General features: G+C 38.7%; 2 protein-coding genes across 2 annotated transcripts; one reads left to right on the top strand and one right to left on the bottom strand.

Annotated features, from left to right (window-relative positions):
* Nucleotides 1-5,624: 5,624 nt before the first annotated feature.
* marveld1 (MARVEL domain containing 1) lies at nt 5,625-7,108 on the bottom strand. Its single transcript, XM_079248563.1, has one exon. It carries the CDS (start codon nt 6,867-6,869, stop codon nt 6,372-6,374), a length of 498 nt encoding a protein of 165 aa, XP_079104689.1. The 5' UTR covers nt 6,870-7,108; the 3' UTR covers nt 5,625-6,371.
* A 611-nt stretch (nt 7,109-7,719) lies between these two features.
* avpi1 (arginine vasopressin induced 1) lies at nt 7,720-12,381 on the top strand. Its single transcript, XM_079249330.1, has 3 exons — nt 7,720-7,851; nt 10,295-10,659; nt 10,742-12,381. The coding sequence occupies exons 2-3, from the start codon at nt 10,337-10,339 to the stop codon at nt 10,998-11,000; spliced, it is 582 nt and encodes a 193-aa protein (XP_079105456.1). The 5' UTR covers nt 7,720-7,851; nt 10,295-10,336; the 3' UTR covers nt 11,001-12,381.
* The last annotated feature ends 1,992 nt before the right edge of the window (nt 12,382-14,373 follow it).

Below are 14,373 nucleotides of genomic sequence, written 5' to 3'. Positions count from 1 at the left end.
TTATTGAACTAAGGGTTCAGTTATATCTCGTCTTATTAGTCAGCGCCTGCCCTCATCACTCATCATCAACAGGACAATCTCTTGTGATGTATTAAAGTCTGTTTGGGCTCACTGTCTTGCTTTAATTATTGGTGACGTGTTTGGAAAGTGTTTCCTGGATATTTCTGTCTTTTTGCTGATGCTAGAACTTGTGTTGCTAGAAATGTGTTTAATTATGAAAGATACTGAAAAAATGGTCAGTATGTTTGTGTTATTATTATTATTATTATTATTATTATTAATAATAATAATAATAATAATAATAATAATAATAATAATATTGCTACTTCTACCACTACTACTACTACTACTACTACTACTACTAATAATAATAATAATAATAATAATAATAATAATAATAATAATAATAATAATAATAATAATTTTATTTGAGGGCACCTTTCTTGACACTCAAGGTCACCTTACAAGATAAAACACAACAACAACAACAAGAACAAATCAATCAATAAACTGCACAATGAAATGCGACTTATACATCTTTGTGCAGCCTCCTTGCGCCCCCTAGTGGATTAATAGACTCATTGCTTAAACTGAAGCGTGAGGTTTAGCTGTGGATTGGACTATAGTTTTCGAAGTATGTCACAATTTTTTTGTAATAGGCCAAAATCAGATATGTCATTTGGATATGAGTCAGATAAAAGGGCTGATGATGATCTGTGATGTGATATTTACAGATGCAAACCTTTTAAGATGATTAATAAAACTATGACTCCTGATGCTCATAAGTTGCAACTCAGAAACTTTCAACTGTAGACAAGAAATGAGTGTACCCCCTGCAAAGCAAACAAAAGAGTATTTCTCCTCTCTGACCTTCTCACACTCATTCTTTCTGAGACACACTCCTTTCCTTATAACATCTTGGCAGAGAGGCAAAGAGCTGGCAGATTGGAGGAAGTGCTGGTATTTTCATGACTCTATAAATAGCTATAATCATTTCCCACCACTGACTGCCGCTGCCCTCGCACAACACATGAACAGTGTGCCTATTCAGAAGAGATCCATTGGCAAAAACTGCTGTACCAGATGTGGATTCTGTAGGGAAACTACAAACTGAACAGTATCAAAGAAAAACAAGATATCCACAGCCAAAACATATTGATCCATGGCACAGACAGGAAATATCAATCTGATACTCGCACGGACCTTAAAGATGTAGTTTTTCCTGCTCATTCACTTGTTCAGTTGGATTCCATCTGGTTTCCCAACCCATCCTTCCCCCCCTCCTCAGCAGTGGAATGTGCATCTCAGCAGTAGCGGCAGAAAATGTGGTTAACAGGGCACTGCAGTGTGTCTGTGTTTTCATGTTTCATGTGAGAGCACATTGCCTCCCAACTGAGACAAGAGTCAGAGATCAGCAACAGGAAAAAAAAAAAAAGAAGAGGACATCCTGAGGGGATAAAGGACTTCCACAGGACATTACCCACACAGAACCTGGGTGGGTGTGAATATGGGCTGACTCAGAGCTTGACAGCTGCTGATTTGCTTCTTTCCACTGGAGTCTGCACACCTGTCTCAATTTTCTGTTGAATAATGCTGAACGTGCACAAAGTCCCAAAATGTTCGAACGATTTTTTGTGAATTCACTTTGGAGTAGTTCTGCCTTAAAATAATCTAACCACATGCATAATGAAAGTGCTTTGGGTCACTGCAGCTGTTGTTGTCTGAACTCAAGTTTTCCTATGTAATGTTTCTTTGCTGAACTTTGGTGGAGAGATGGGAGCACAAAGACAAAAGTCTTCCATCTCTGGGAATTATACTCGCAGTGTTATGCCTCATTATTTGGCTTCAGCTGATTCAACCTTTGTACAAAAGGCCTTTCAGATTTACCCCTGTCACTTACTGGGAAGAAGAGGCTCCGTTCACAGGAACCACTGACAGGAGGTATAGAATGAATAAATGCTGCACAACAAGGGTGCAGTGTGATGATGATCACGAGCACTGAGCTTGAGGAAGGCCTGAAGGCCAAAATATCAATAAGGGAAAATTGAGTGCATGTGAGTGAGAAGTGTGCAACGCTTTCCTTTCTGGTTTTCAGTATAAACAAGAACGACCCAGCAACTACAACCAGTACAACACATCAGATGCTAAAACTAATAGTAAATGTCATTTACCAATTAATTGAATTTTTTGGCATTTTTGTTTAGCAAGGGGTTATTTTGTATAAAACAAAACTCAAAAGGAATGGCTGTATTATATTATGCTTTTAACAAAACCATAGAAGGACAAGTGCTGTATTTTCTGGGGCAAAATCTTGTGTTTCTTTATTATTTTTAACAAAGACTTCACCCATTCAACAGTCTTCTGTTTTGTTTCTGAATAGATGAATATTTCTTAGTAGGTGAAAGATCTGGACTGCAGGGAGGTTACTTTATCACCTGGAGACTGGATTACAGAGTTTTATAAAACATTCAGAAAATATTTTGGTATTGTTTTGCTGAATTTTAAAAAGATGCCATCTGATTGCGAGAATAGGTTTTCTCTTAAACTCCACAACTCATTCATTGTTAATGATACTTTTATAGATTTATGAGTTACCTGTGCCATGTGGCTTGATTCCAACATCGTTTTAGTTTTGCATGGCAGAGTTTTATCTTGTATTTGTGTTCATGGCCGCTGGTTTTGAGGAATGTCCTGTGTTTGATGCAGAACTGCAGGGACTGAAGAGCACTGCCATGCCACAGGGGTATTCAGCCTTTTCTCTTGTAAAATTTACTCTGATTCTTTTACAAACTATTTGGATAAAGATATTAAAATAAAGCTAATATATTACAATAATCTGTGATGGACTGACGACCTGTCCTGGGTGTACCCTGCCTGTTGCCTGCCAATTGTTGGGATAGGCTCAAGCTTCACAATGACCCTGAATTGTATCAAGTGGTATAGAACAAGAAAAAATTTTCAAGACTGGACAAGAATAAACATATTAAATGCTCTTTTTTTTTTTTTTTCTTTCTTTCTTTTTTTTTTTTTTTTTTTTTTTAGCAAATGGTTAGGGGCTTACAAAGAAGAAGTTAATAATAATGCAACAACAGTGAAATGACTGAAATTTGAATCAGTACAATTTTAACAAACAGTTTGGGTTTTACTTACCCAAACCAATTGGTAGAGATGTCTCAGGCAGGTTTATTTCAACAAGTTTTCTCAAAGAACTTCCTCAAAGTCACTGCAAATTTACCTCTAACAAATGGTTAGAGGTAGTACCTCAAAAGGTTAGTGGAGAACACACTCTTTTCAGTCTCTTTGTTCAACCTTTTACAAACTTTAAATTTAAAATGCTTTTGTAGCATCAATTTCTACCACATAATCCAAAAAAGTGGTTTTGAACGAACAAACATGTTTAAATGATTTGCAAGCCAATTGTACTTTTCTGCACTTTTTAAATAAATATATAGTAAAAATAAAATGATGATAAGAAAAAGAAAAGAAATATAAATTTGCCAATGAATTTGCCAATTAATAAAAAATGATTATGTTTCATTCTTGCTAGAAGATGTAGATCTTTAACCTCTGATATTGTCTGGATAAGAATACTGTCCTGTAATTAGTTGGTTGTGAGGATAAAAAACACATGATTTAACAACGCTGTGAGACATTTTGAGTTCATAACTTGCTTCTTAATCACATTTGTGCCTAGGAAATTCTGTTTATCATCTTTATCCATTACAGCTATAAATTACAGGATGTTGTTCTTCAAGGGAGGGGCAAGAGAAGCTGTGTTACAGCATCATGATGACTTTTGCATGGCTGGTCTGTTGCAGATGGGTGAGAGAGCCGGAAATGTACAGGAAAAGTCTCTTTGCATAGCCAAAGGAAATATCACAGCATTGGCTCTCCAGAGTAGCTCCTGGCTCTCTATGTCATTTACCAGGCTGTCTGGGTTTTCTTTACTGTCTGTGTAGCTGGAAAAAAATACAACAACGTCAACCTTGCAGTGCCCACACCCTTAGAAAAAAGATTCCAGTCTTATTACCTGAGATGTAATGTTTAATAAGTAGCTTCAAAATGGGCTCATTCATGAGACAGCCAACTATAAAAAGACATGAGATCTTTAAACTGTGGCTTGTGCAATAATAGGGAGTCTGTTATTGTGGTAAGCTCAGGGGTAAATGTAGAGAATCCCTCTCAGCCTTTAATTTTCAGCATACGCTGTTGTTGTGAGTCACCAGAGACTGGATTTGGTACGTGGTTTCTGCAGCACACAAGGCTGCTGTTTACATCTGGTGATCTACCATAGCTGTGTTTCTACATGCAGCAACAAGCAGACAGGACATTTTCTGTGGAACTCTGATGAAGAAGAGAGGGTTGGGAGTATGTGTGTGTGTGTCCTCTTTGCGTGCCTAAGTTTAAAACCAATAGAGTCAGAAACTCCTTCATCCCAAGAGCCATTGGATTTTTAAATGAATCATAGTTGTTAATTTGCTACTTTTGGCGTCGCTTCATGTGCTGTGATGTTCTCATCTTACCGTGTTTCCACTGTTATTTAACTTGCCTTTTATTATTTTATTATTTTTATTGTTTGTTGTTGTTGACTGATTGCACTTTTATGCTACTGGCTGCACACAAATTGCCCTACGGGGACCTAATAAAGTATTGAATTGAATTGAATTCTCAGAAATGTAGTTTTAAGTCCCTGTGGTCCAGCTGGTTAACATTTACACTCCACTCATCTCCCACAGCTCAGGTTGTAGACTTCATATACATCAGGCTAACTGAACTGATAACAGAAATATGACAAGCTGCATGTTTGATTGTTAATCTGGTACTATGACGGTCCAACGCTTTTGGTTTTTAATGCATGCAGCATATATGATTATAGTTAATCTCCACTTTTCTTTTCTTTTTTGCACTAAACTACCCCTTTCAGCAACAACTGTGCAAAGAGTGAATATAATATTTAACATCTATTAACTCACAACGGTGGCTCATACTCATTGGTTTTGCTCTTTACAATGAGTGTGGATGTGAGTTGAAGTGTTCAAGCGGCATGTTTTCAGGAACTGGAAGAGACGAGACACTGAATCATCATCTGCTGCTTGTCCTCAGTTTCACTGGCTGAAGTTCAGCCCACCTCCAGAACCCCATGAGACTGTTCCGGTAAGAACAAGCCTCTTCCCAGATTATTCTTTACACAACATGCACACACGCACAAGCTTTTTCCCAAGTAGCAGCACAGACTCTCTTTTATCATACTTGACTTACATACTTCATAGAAATGCCTGAGTAAGAGGCTCTCTCATTTTCTGCCAGTAACACAGACAGATCTAAGGTTCCATGTCTTTAATGTGGTTAGGTAGTGCGGCACAAAAAAAAAAAAAAAAAAAAAAGAACCCCGCTGATTTGCCAAGGCTTTTATCTCCTTCAACAGGAAGTTCCTGGAGGCTTCCGTCGTCTGCCTCTCCAAATCTGTGCTTCATTTAGAAAAAGCCACAAAAAAACACAATTAGCGCAAGAGGCCCAGCTCTTTCTCCAAACTTAACCGAGAAAATTGACAAAGCATTCACAAACATGCACGAGTGCAGGATCAAAACAACAGAGACGTTTCACTGACTCTGAACAAACTCGTCTTTATTCCCACTCTTTGGATTTACACAAGAAGTATCATTGTCCAGTATACATGTTGCAGCACCAATCAAATCCATACTGTGAAGTTATCGCCTCAGCCTTGTCGAGTACGCAGCATTCTGATATAAAAATAAAACTGCTGGGAATGTCTGACTTGTACAGACACAACAAAAAACAGCTGATAATAAGCTTATCAGTAAGAGCCAACACTGTCTAACTGATCACTACAGTTTGCTGCCATACAAAAACATATAAAAACACATAAAATATGTACTTTTAAAAAGATATTTTTTTTAAAAAGAAGTCCCTGTGAAAACAACTGCAGCAGTAAAAAAGTTTTAGTTTGACAGTTAACAAGTACAAATCGACTAAATAAGGCAGGTTTGCTGTAAACACTGAACGTATTGCCATAATAATTCCCCATGAATGTTATTGTGACTTTTTTTCTTTTATGATGGAAAGGCATGACACAGGTCAAATTAATCTTAACAAAGAGACTCATATGTGAAGTGAACACATAATAAAACCAAACTCCCACTGTGGGAATCTTTTGACCTCTGCACCAGGAGCAGGAGTGAATGATTCTCCTCCCTCCCCCTCCATCTCCACCATTTAGAAGAGTTGTCGTGGACAGACAGGAGGGATAACTGTGAAGTGACATTACAGTGAAGTGTACTATTCCTCATCTTGTAGCGAACCCACGCCCCACTTCCATCCCTCATTGCCATCACAATGACGCTTTAGTGTCTTTAAATGACCGTTCGCTCCTGCCGACACCTTCTGCGCGCCCCATACACAACCGAGAGGACATAAGTCAGGCAGCACAGGCAGGCGAACACGGTGGCCGTCAGGTAGACCTTGTAAACACAGCGGTGCTTGTACTTATCCACGATGCAGAACGAGCTGCTGTCCGTCTTGTAGATCATGATGCCTATCGCGGGCACGTAAAGCGCAGCGGCGGCCACGTCGTGCGCAAGGTTGGTGCACAACCAGCGCTCTCCTCCCAAAAGCGGCACGAGGTCCTGCTTGTCCAGGAGGGTGAGCAAGAAAAGGTCGAGAGTGAGGAGCCAGAAGAGGACAGAAACGAACAGGACGAAGTGGATGGAGCCCTCGTACTTGTTGGCAGCGATGGTGACCCACAGCCCGGCTCCGCACACAAGCTGCAGAATCCGAGTGATTCCCAAAAAACTCTTGAGAAACTTCAGGATGTTGTTCTTCACCTGTGGCTGGGGAGCTTGGGGAGGCATCTCTCTCCTCCTCTCCGGTCAGTCTCGGTCCCTTTTTTCTTCTTCTCCCCAACAGGGTGGGTGCTTAGAGCTGCAAACAGCTGGGGGGAAAAGAAGGGCAAAAAGTTGAAATAAGGGACTTAGAGGAAGGGGAAGGGGGTTGAAGTCCACCAAAACCCCCCCCCGAAAAGTAAGGCAACAATAGGGAACTTTCTGTTCTTTCCACAGCCCAGGGGTTTTAAAATGACAAAACTTCTATGTTTCCGTTTCCTCCTCTGAATGTGGCGTTTGTGTTGGGGGGCTGGGTGATGGAGAGGGCGGCCTGTAATTTAAACCTTACTCCTCCCTTGCTGGACTGATGGACTCATCCGTCTCCAGCATTTCCTCCCTGACTGGATCTCTTTATGCATTTTACACAGGCCGATACACAAATATGAAAACATGTGTTGCATGTTTCCCTCACTTCCAAAAATAATTTTTATTCTTTCTCTTCCCCCCCCCCCCCCCCCCTAAATGTCAATCATGATGCATTATTTCTCCACTCTGCTCTGGCCTGGATCTGCTCATGAAGCTGCGCTCTATGAGTCATTCCGTTTGCGTCTTTGGGCGCAGGATCCTCACATGTTTATTTCTTTCACACATAACTGACAGGCGCAGCTCGCGCCAGCCAGACTCATTGACGTCAATGGCTTTTAGCTTCACACGCCCTACGTGGACAAGAGGCGGGACCAAACCTACATCTCCCCTCCCCCCAAAACCTGATATTGGTGGAAGTACAGCTCTTCGCTCTGCACCAGATCGGATAGGCGGATCCTAAAAGCGTAAGTCCGTTCTTATTAGTCCTTCTGACGACACGGATTTATGATTGACATTCAGCACAAGGACGTTAATCTATTGCAGGCGAAAGCGCTGCAAACAGCTCTGCAAACTGTGGGGAAATCGTTTGAAGGCGATCAGCGATGTGGAAAACATCCAGATAGAGAGATTCCTGCAGTACTTTCGGGTAAGCAAGTGCTCTTTCATTCTTTCACATGACTGTCATACGATTAGTCATTCTAGCCTTATTTTTTACCCACAGATCAGCCAGCACAGACATGGATTAGGCAGTCAGGTGTTAATGATCCGAATTGAGTTTGTTCTTAAATGCTGGAACCACCACTACGTCTGAGACCAAGCTTGGTTTTTGCAAGAGATCCAGTGTCTTTGCACAAGTGAGCTGCAACTGTTTGTTTTGCAAACAGAACAGTCAGGCAAACCTTCCTAAGGGAATGAAGGAGGAGCTCTGTTTGTGGAATAAGTTTGCTGTTTAAAGTCACATCTTGATAATGATAATCTATAATAATCTGTGTGGAAAAATGAATTGTTTTACATACATGTCCTCAAAATAATACACTTGGTGTGCACGGAGCAATGTGAATACTTGCACATGAGCTGATAGTGGGGATTGACCGAGTTATGAAAGCTTTGGAACTAGATGGTTAATGTATAATAAGGACAGTATTGGCTTGATCCTCTGCGTCAGGATGGAGATATTCTGTCATGAAACAGAATATGTCCACCTATTGATCCAATTCTATTCTGTCTGTACATCACATTTAATAATGTGTTGAAGTGCAGCTTTTTAGGCTATTCAATAAGCAGCTATGGACAGCACCTGTTTGTCTCTTCACTAATATCTTATGCTTATATTTTCAGATGTTCAAGGTTTCCAATGTGCAAATAGCACCGACATTTTTATTTCTTGTTTTCTTTTGGACCAGCTTATTATAGTGAATTACTCTTAGGTCCTAGATGTCCATGATGTAACTTTAGCTCACAAATGAGTTAACTTTACACTCTACAGGCATCACTACACAACAGGTGGAAAAGAATGTTAAAACCAACTTTTATTCCCCAACCATTAAAGCTATTCACCACTTTAAAAGCCTCTAGATAAAACATTGCACGGACAGCGGATCATATATAATGGATTACTGCACCATTTTAAAATCAAGGATGCCCCATCATAAGCTGTTACTTTGGAATAAACTGATTACTATATAAAGCTTCATCATACTTTATCAAGAAATTTATAATTAGTTTAATTTATTAAGAAACAAAGTTGTAAATTGTAATGGTTAGTAATGTAGATTACCTGTGCAATTCCTTACGAAAGAGTCCTGATCAACCACGCCAACCACTTTTTTCCCCAAAAATGCTTCCTGAATAACTTTGAATAAACAGAAAAAAAAACAAAACCAAAAAAAAACAAATAAAATCTCTCTCTCTCTTTATGTATGTATATATATATATATATATATATATATATATATATATATATATATATATATATATATATATATATATATATATATATATATATATATTTTTTTTTTTTTTTTTTTTTTTTTTGGGCACCAGTTTTAACTTATGTCAAGTTTATGACAATGACATTTAAAATGTTCATAAACAAAAAGTGGAAAAAGGAATTCAAATGGTCAAGCAGTAGAGCACATAGCAATGGCTTACTGCCAAAAGAGACAGCAAAATATAAGTAATCTGTGAGACAAGAGGCTACTGTGTGTACTGTTAGGTGTCAGTCTGGGTGCACATAACTAAAGTAAAAGTTATTATGGATGACTTGTTACTACTTTTAGCAGCAGGTTCAGTTATTCGGGAACCTTTTTATTGCAAAAGAAAGGTAGTCTACGCTATTGATTGACAGAGTAATTCATTTTCACTTAAATCATTCAACGTTTCCTGGATCATACAACATACCCAACATGCACCACACAGTCATACATGAACCAGGAGTGAATTACCAAGTTACTGCTCCTGCATTCCTCATGTTTTTCTTACTCAAATAGCTAGTTGATTAAATTTTAGAAGTTATTAATGAATTTTTGTGGTTGATTAGCAGCTAGCTTACAAATCTCATAACTACTTACACTTTCATGCATCAGCTGTTGCCATAATGTGAAAAGCTGAAACAAAGTTGTACCCCTTACAAACATACTGACACGACTTTGGTCACCATGTTAACACCAGTTAACCATGACTTATAAGTGTCCTACTTGGAGACATATGTGTGTAAAGGGAAATAAAGCTTCCATCTGCAGTGTAATGGGCTTTGAAGTGCTGATCGTCACTCGCCTTCAGGAAGGATTAAAGACTCAGCCCGCCTGGCAGCATTTCTGTGACAGCTGACTTTAGGTACTCTCATGCAGTTTTAACTGTCTTCATCTTCATTCCCTGTCTCAGGAATAGCTGGTTTTGATACTAATAGAGAAGCAGATGGAGATGTCTAACGCGAAAATGTCTCTAATCAGGTTAAACTGCAGACAGTGTGTCCGTCTTAGTGATATTTATTGTGTGGCTTTTTGCCAAATCTAAATTTTAGACCTCAAGCATGTGTTGTTTTGGAGATAAATGAGATTAAAACAAAACTATTGCTTTCTTCTCTGCAGAATACATCCTGTGAATGCCACTGTCTTCTTGTCTGTCTCTGGATGGATACCAGCTCAGCTTCACCGTCTCCCTCTATACTGGCGGGTCCGTCCTCATTGTGGCGTCTGGCGGAGAGGAGGAGCAGGAAGGCTGGATCAGGGAACATTTTCAGCAACGTGAATCTGTGGCAGCTCCAGAGGCTGTTCAGGGCTGCAGGAGACCAAGATGCTGAGCAGAGAGCCCAACTGGTTTGGGGACACAGAGATGAAGCTGAACTGGCTCAGGCCTTAATAGGCCTGAGGGCTCGGAGTCACCGGAGAGGGATGCGGGCCAATGGGAGGGATTCACTGGGATCCCATTGGCTGCGAGCCTTCAATCACCTCAGGTAGAACCTTCTCTATCCTCAAAGAAATAAACCTATATTCACCATTTTGACTTTTTTAAATTACTCTTAATTTGTTGGTCAGGATCGGGGAGAATTCACAGAGCAGCGAGGGGAAGGATGCTGATGAGGAGAGTGATTCTGAGTCAGCACGACAGAAAAGCCCAGAGCTCCTCAGACACACCTCAGGAGTAACATCAGGAAGAGGAACAGGCACCGCTGTGGTCGTAACTGAGAACCACGACCCTGCAGGAACATCTGAAAGAACAGCCAGAACCACCTCAGGACTTAAAAGAGGAGGAGGGAGCAACCCAGAGAGATATCTCCATCGAATACTCCACTGACAAAACAAGAGCAAGGCTGAATAAACTAGCCAGGAGAGAACACAGACGCAGATAACAGTCCAGTTTCAAGCAAAACTGAGCTACAGGTTGAAAGATTATTAGAATAATTTCTCATTTTGCCTGTTGTCTCCTTTTTATGACAGATGGCGACTCACTCACACATTTCAACCTGAAACAATATTAGCTGGAGAAAAATATATTAATCCTTAGAGTTACAGTGATCAACATGACAAAAGTGTTAAAAAATGATATATGTTGACTTTTACTAACCTGGCAGAAGTGTCAGGCATAAGGTTGAACGTTTAGCTCATCGGTGGTTTGCAGGTTTCATGACAATAGCGCAAAAGGATGTTGGTGATGATGAATCTCATCAGCCGGTGATGATTGGAAGAATTGTCCAACATCTTTTTGGCCAAATTCGCTGGATCCCTACTGCTGTAAAAATAGTGATGGAAATGTGGACGACTTCATAGTCAACAGTGTTGGGGCCACTTATCGTGGAAGAGCTGACTGTCCGATTTGAGCAAGAGTGAGTTTAAAAGGAGCCTTTTTTTCTTTTTTTTAAAAAAAAAAAAAAAAAAAAAGAATTTTCACCAAAGCTTTTTACCTTGAGACCAAAAACAATTAGTGTAAGTTCTCACTACACACAGAGATAACCATGGTAAAAAAAAACAAAAAACAAAACAGTTGTCTGAAAAGAGACAAATTTTGCAAGATTTCTGGAAACTTTAAGACTTTTGTTAAAACTCTCTTGTTTTTGTATTCTAGTAATAAACAAAATAATTGTATTTTTTATCACCTCATTACCAGTTTATATTTTTTTTTGTTGACATCAAGACAATAACTCAGTAGTGCACTACAAAGATGGCTTAAAATGAATGTGTAAGCTTCAAGTCAAAGAACTTACCATATTTATTTAATTATTGGGGATAAAACACTCAACTGTTTATTCTGTTTTAGGTCAGCTACTGTGTTGCCTTACACCAAATACACACAGTTACAACAGATCCACCCCAAAGCTTGGCCTGCATCCACAGTCTGACACTATTCAGCACAATGCTGCTGAAATGTTTTATCTTTATTTCTGTCATTCTGTGTCGCTCTTTATGATTTACTTTAGTTGATAAAGTTTGGACCTTCAGCCTTACTTTCTGTTTTCATCAGAAACAGTTTTAGTTTGTGTGTTCTGTTGTGTTTTGTTCAGCTCCTGGTTATAGTGACCTTAATTCTTTCACCTTTGTGTTACGTTATTAATGAGTGTCTTTATCTGCTCTTTGACACTCTGTATCGATAATTTCTCTGTTTCTTGCCAGATCCTTATGACTGTTGTCACAATCATTTCCGAGCTGCTGGATTGATACAAGCTTATTAAAGTTTGTTCTGAACAGACCTGCCTCCTATGTTTATTCTCAGGGATCCCTTGGATTTATTAAGTTTTTCCAGTTTATAATTAAATGAAAATGTCAGAACAGATCATATTTGATTTTTTTTATATGTGTAAAAGAAGTAGAGATTAAACAAAATAAACTGTCAGATCACAGGTAGACCCATGTAACACTACAAAGAAAATAATGACAATTTTATTTACTAGAGCTCAAAATTCTGCATGGAAACATTTTGACTCCAAACTTCCAGGATGGAGGACATGAATGTAGGACAAACCGAACACAGAGGAAGCAAAGAAGACAAATTCTGATAAAACCCACTGAATAAGCAAAACTAAGTGCAAAAGTAGACAACATGCTGGAAAGAAATGAGGCAGAGACTATTTTTATGAATGTGCAAAAAAGTATCAAGACAAACATAAAGACAATCATAAGGGTGGGAATAGAAGATGGGGCACACAAGAAAGAAAACATCTGATATGAAACAGTAAATATCTACATCGTGATGATCATTCCAGCATGTTGTCAATGTAGTATAACACCGTATAAACTGCTACTCACCTGTTGTGCTTTTCATGCAAACCAGAAGAAGAATGTGAAAAATAAACATCTGTCTCATAATGTTTGGGCACAGATAAATAAACACATTTCTTTTAACGTCTTAAAGTGAAATAGCATCTAAAATAACAGCTTCATGAAAAATGGGAGGAAAAACTGCTCTTTATAATGGAAAAGAAACAAAACAACACTGCTTTGATATAATAGAAACAAATGCTGCCCTCTAGTTGTCACATCTAGGTCTGCAGATCAACTTCTGTTGACAGTGTCTACAACTAGACTCCTCCAGAAGAGATGTGGCTTTCTCAGTGGCAGCTCCTAGACTGTGGACCAGCCTTCTGCTCCCTGTTAGAGCCTCACACCCCATGGAGCAGTTTTAGTCCCACTCCTTCAGCCTGACATCTAAAACTTAGCTAAACAGGATGTCTTGACTATTTTTTAATCTACATGGTTTTAGATTTCATTCATTACTTTTTACTTGTATTTTACTGTTTTACCTGTTGTCCCCATAGTACTTTCTTCTAAACCAAAGGTTTTTTTTTTCAATTGATATTGATAAGTATTTGTACCTTTAATTTGATTTTAATTCTGTTCAGCACTTTGGTCAGCAGGGGTGTTGTTAAATGTGCTATACAAATAAAATTTGAATTGAATTGAATTGATCTGTTTAGGAGGATTTGTAGATTTTTCAATGCTACAATTCAGCGAATGACATTCTTGTTAATCTTCTAAGATAAAAACAACCTTCAGGCCTTCCAGAGGTCGTTGCCATAATTTCAGTCTTTTTTTTTTTTACAGTTCATAGTGAATTTTAAGTTTAATTTCCTCCACTTACTTTAAGCTTTTCTGTATTCAAACCTTTTTTAGGTTTGTGACTATATTCCAAATTTATCTATTTTTTGTTGGTGTCTTCTTTTTGCTTGAGGTGCTTTTGATTCTAATCAGAGCAGCAGCATTCCTTTCATTTAAGATTTTCATATTAAAATGATCAAGGCGTCCATCCACTAGATGGCGCTAGAGGTCTTATTTTAAGAAAGGAGCTCTGCGCATTGGAGAAAACGCAAACAAACAAAATTTTACATGTATCCACAGGAAAGATGAATTGTAATGGACAAGTTGAAGATTCTTTTTAAAACCTCATCAGTCTCTAAATATAGATTAGTTTCACCAGCCTTTTAGTCATTTGCTGTCTTACCTCAAACCAGCAAGACTTACAACAGAGAGAAATTATTATTAAAAATAATTTCATCCCGAGCCATCCCACTAAATTCTCTGTTACAACTCAATTATAAGCCAGACACCACAGAATAGATTAGATAAAAGATGAAAACTCATGCTCCAGATGACATGTGAAGTAGGATAGTTGGAGCATCTCCTGAGTGAGTGCCAAATTCCTCTAACTTGGCTGTGCCCGGCTGGAGCAATGACAA

This window comes from Telmatherina bonti, assembly GCF_933228915.1.
Source record: "Telmatherina bonti genome assembly, chromosome: 11".
Lineage (NCBI taxonomy): Eukaryota > Metazoa > Chordata > Actinopteri > Atheriniformes > Telmatherinidae > Telmatherina > Telmatherina bonti.
This window is presented reverse-complemented; position numbering and strand designations above follow the sequence as displayed.

Excerpts from the sequence above, each read along its gene's own strand:
- avpi1 (XM_079249330.1), top strand. The coding sequence starts at position 10,337 with ATGGATACCAGCTCAGCTTCACCGTCTCCCTCTATACTGGCGGGTCCG. Across the intron at positions 10,660-10,741 it reads CGAGCCTTCAATCACCTCAG|GATCGGGGAGAATTCACAGA; the intron begins GTAGAACCTTCT and ends TTTGTTGGTCAG.
- marveld1 (XM_079248563.1), bottom strand. The coding sequence starts at position 6,869 with ATGCCTCCCCAAGCTCCCCAGCCACAGGTGAAGAACAACATCCTGAAG.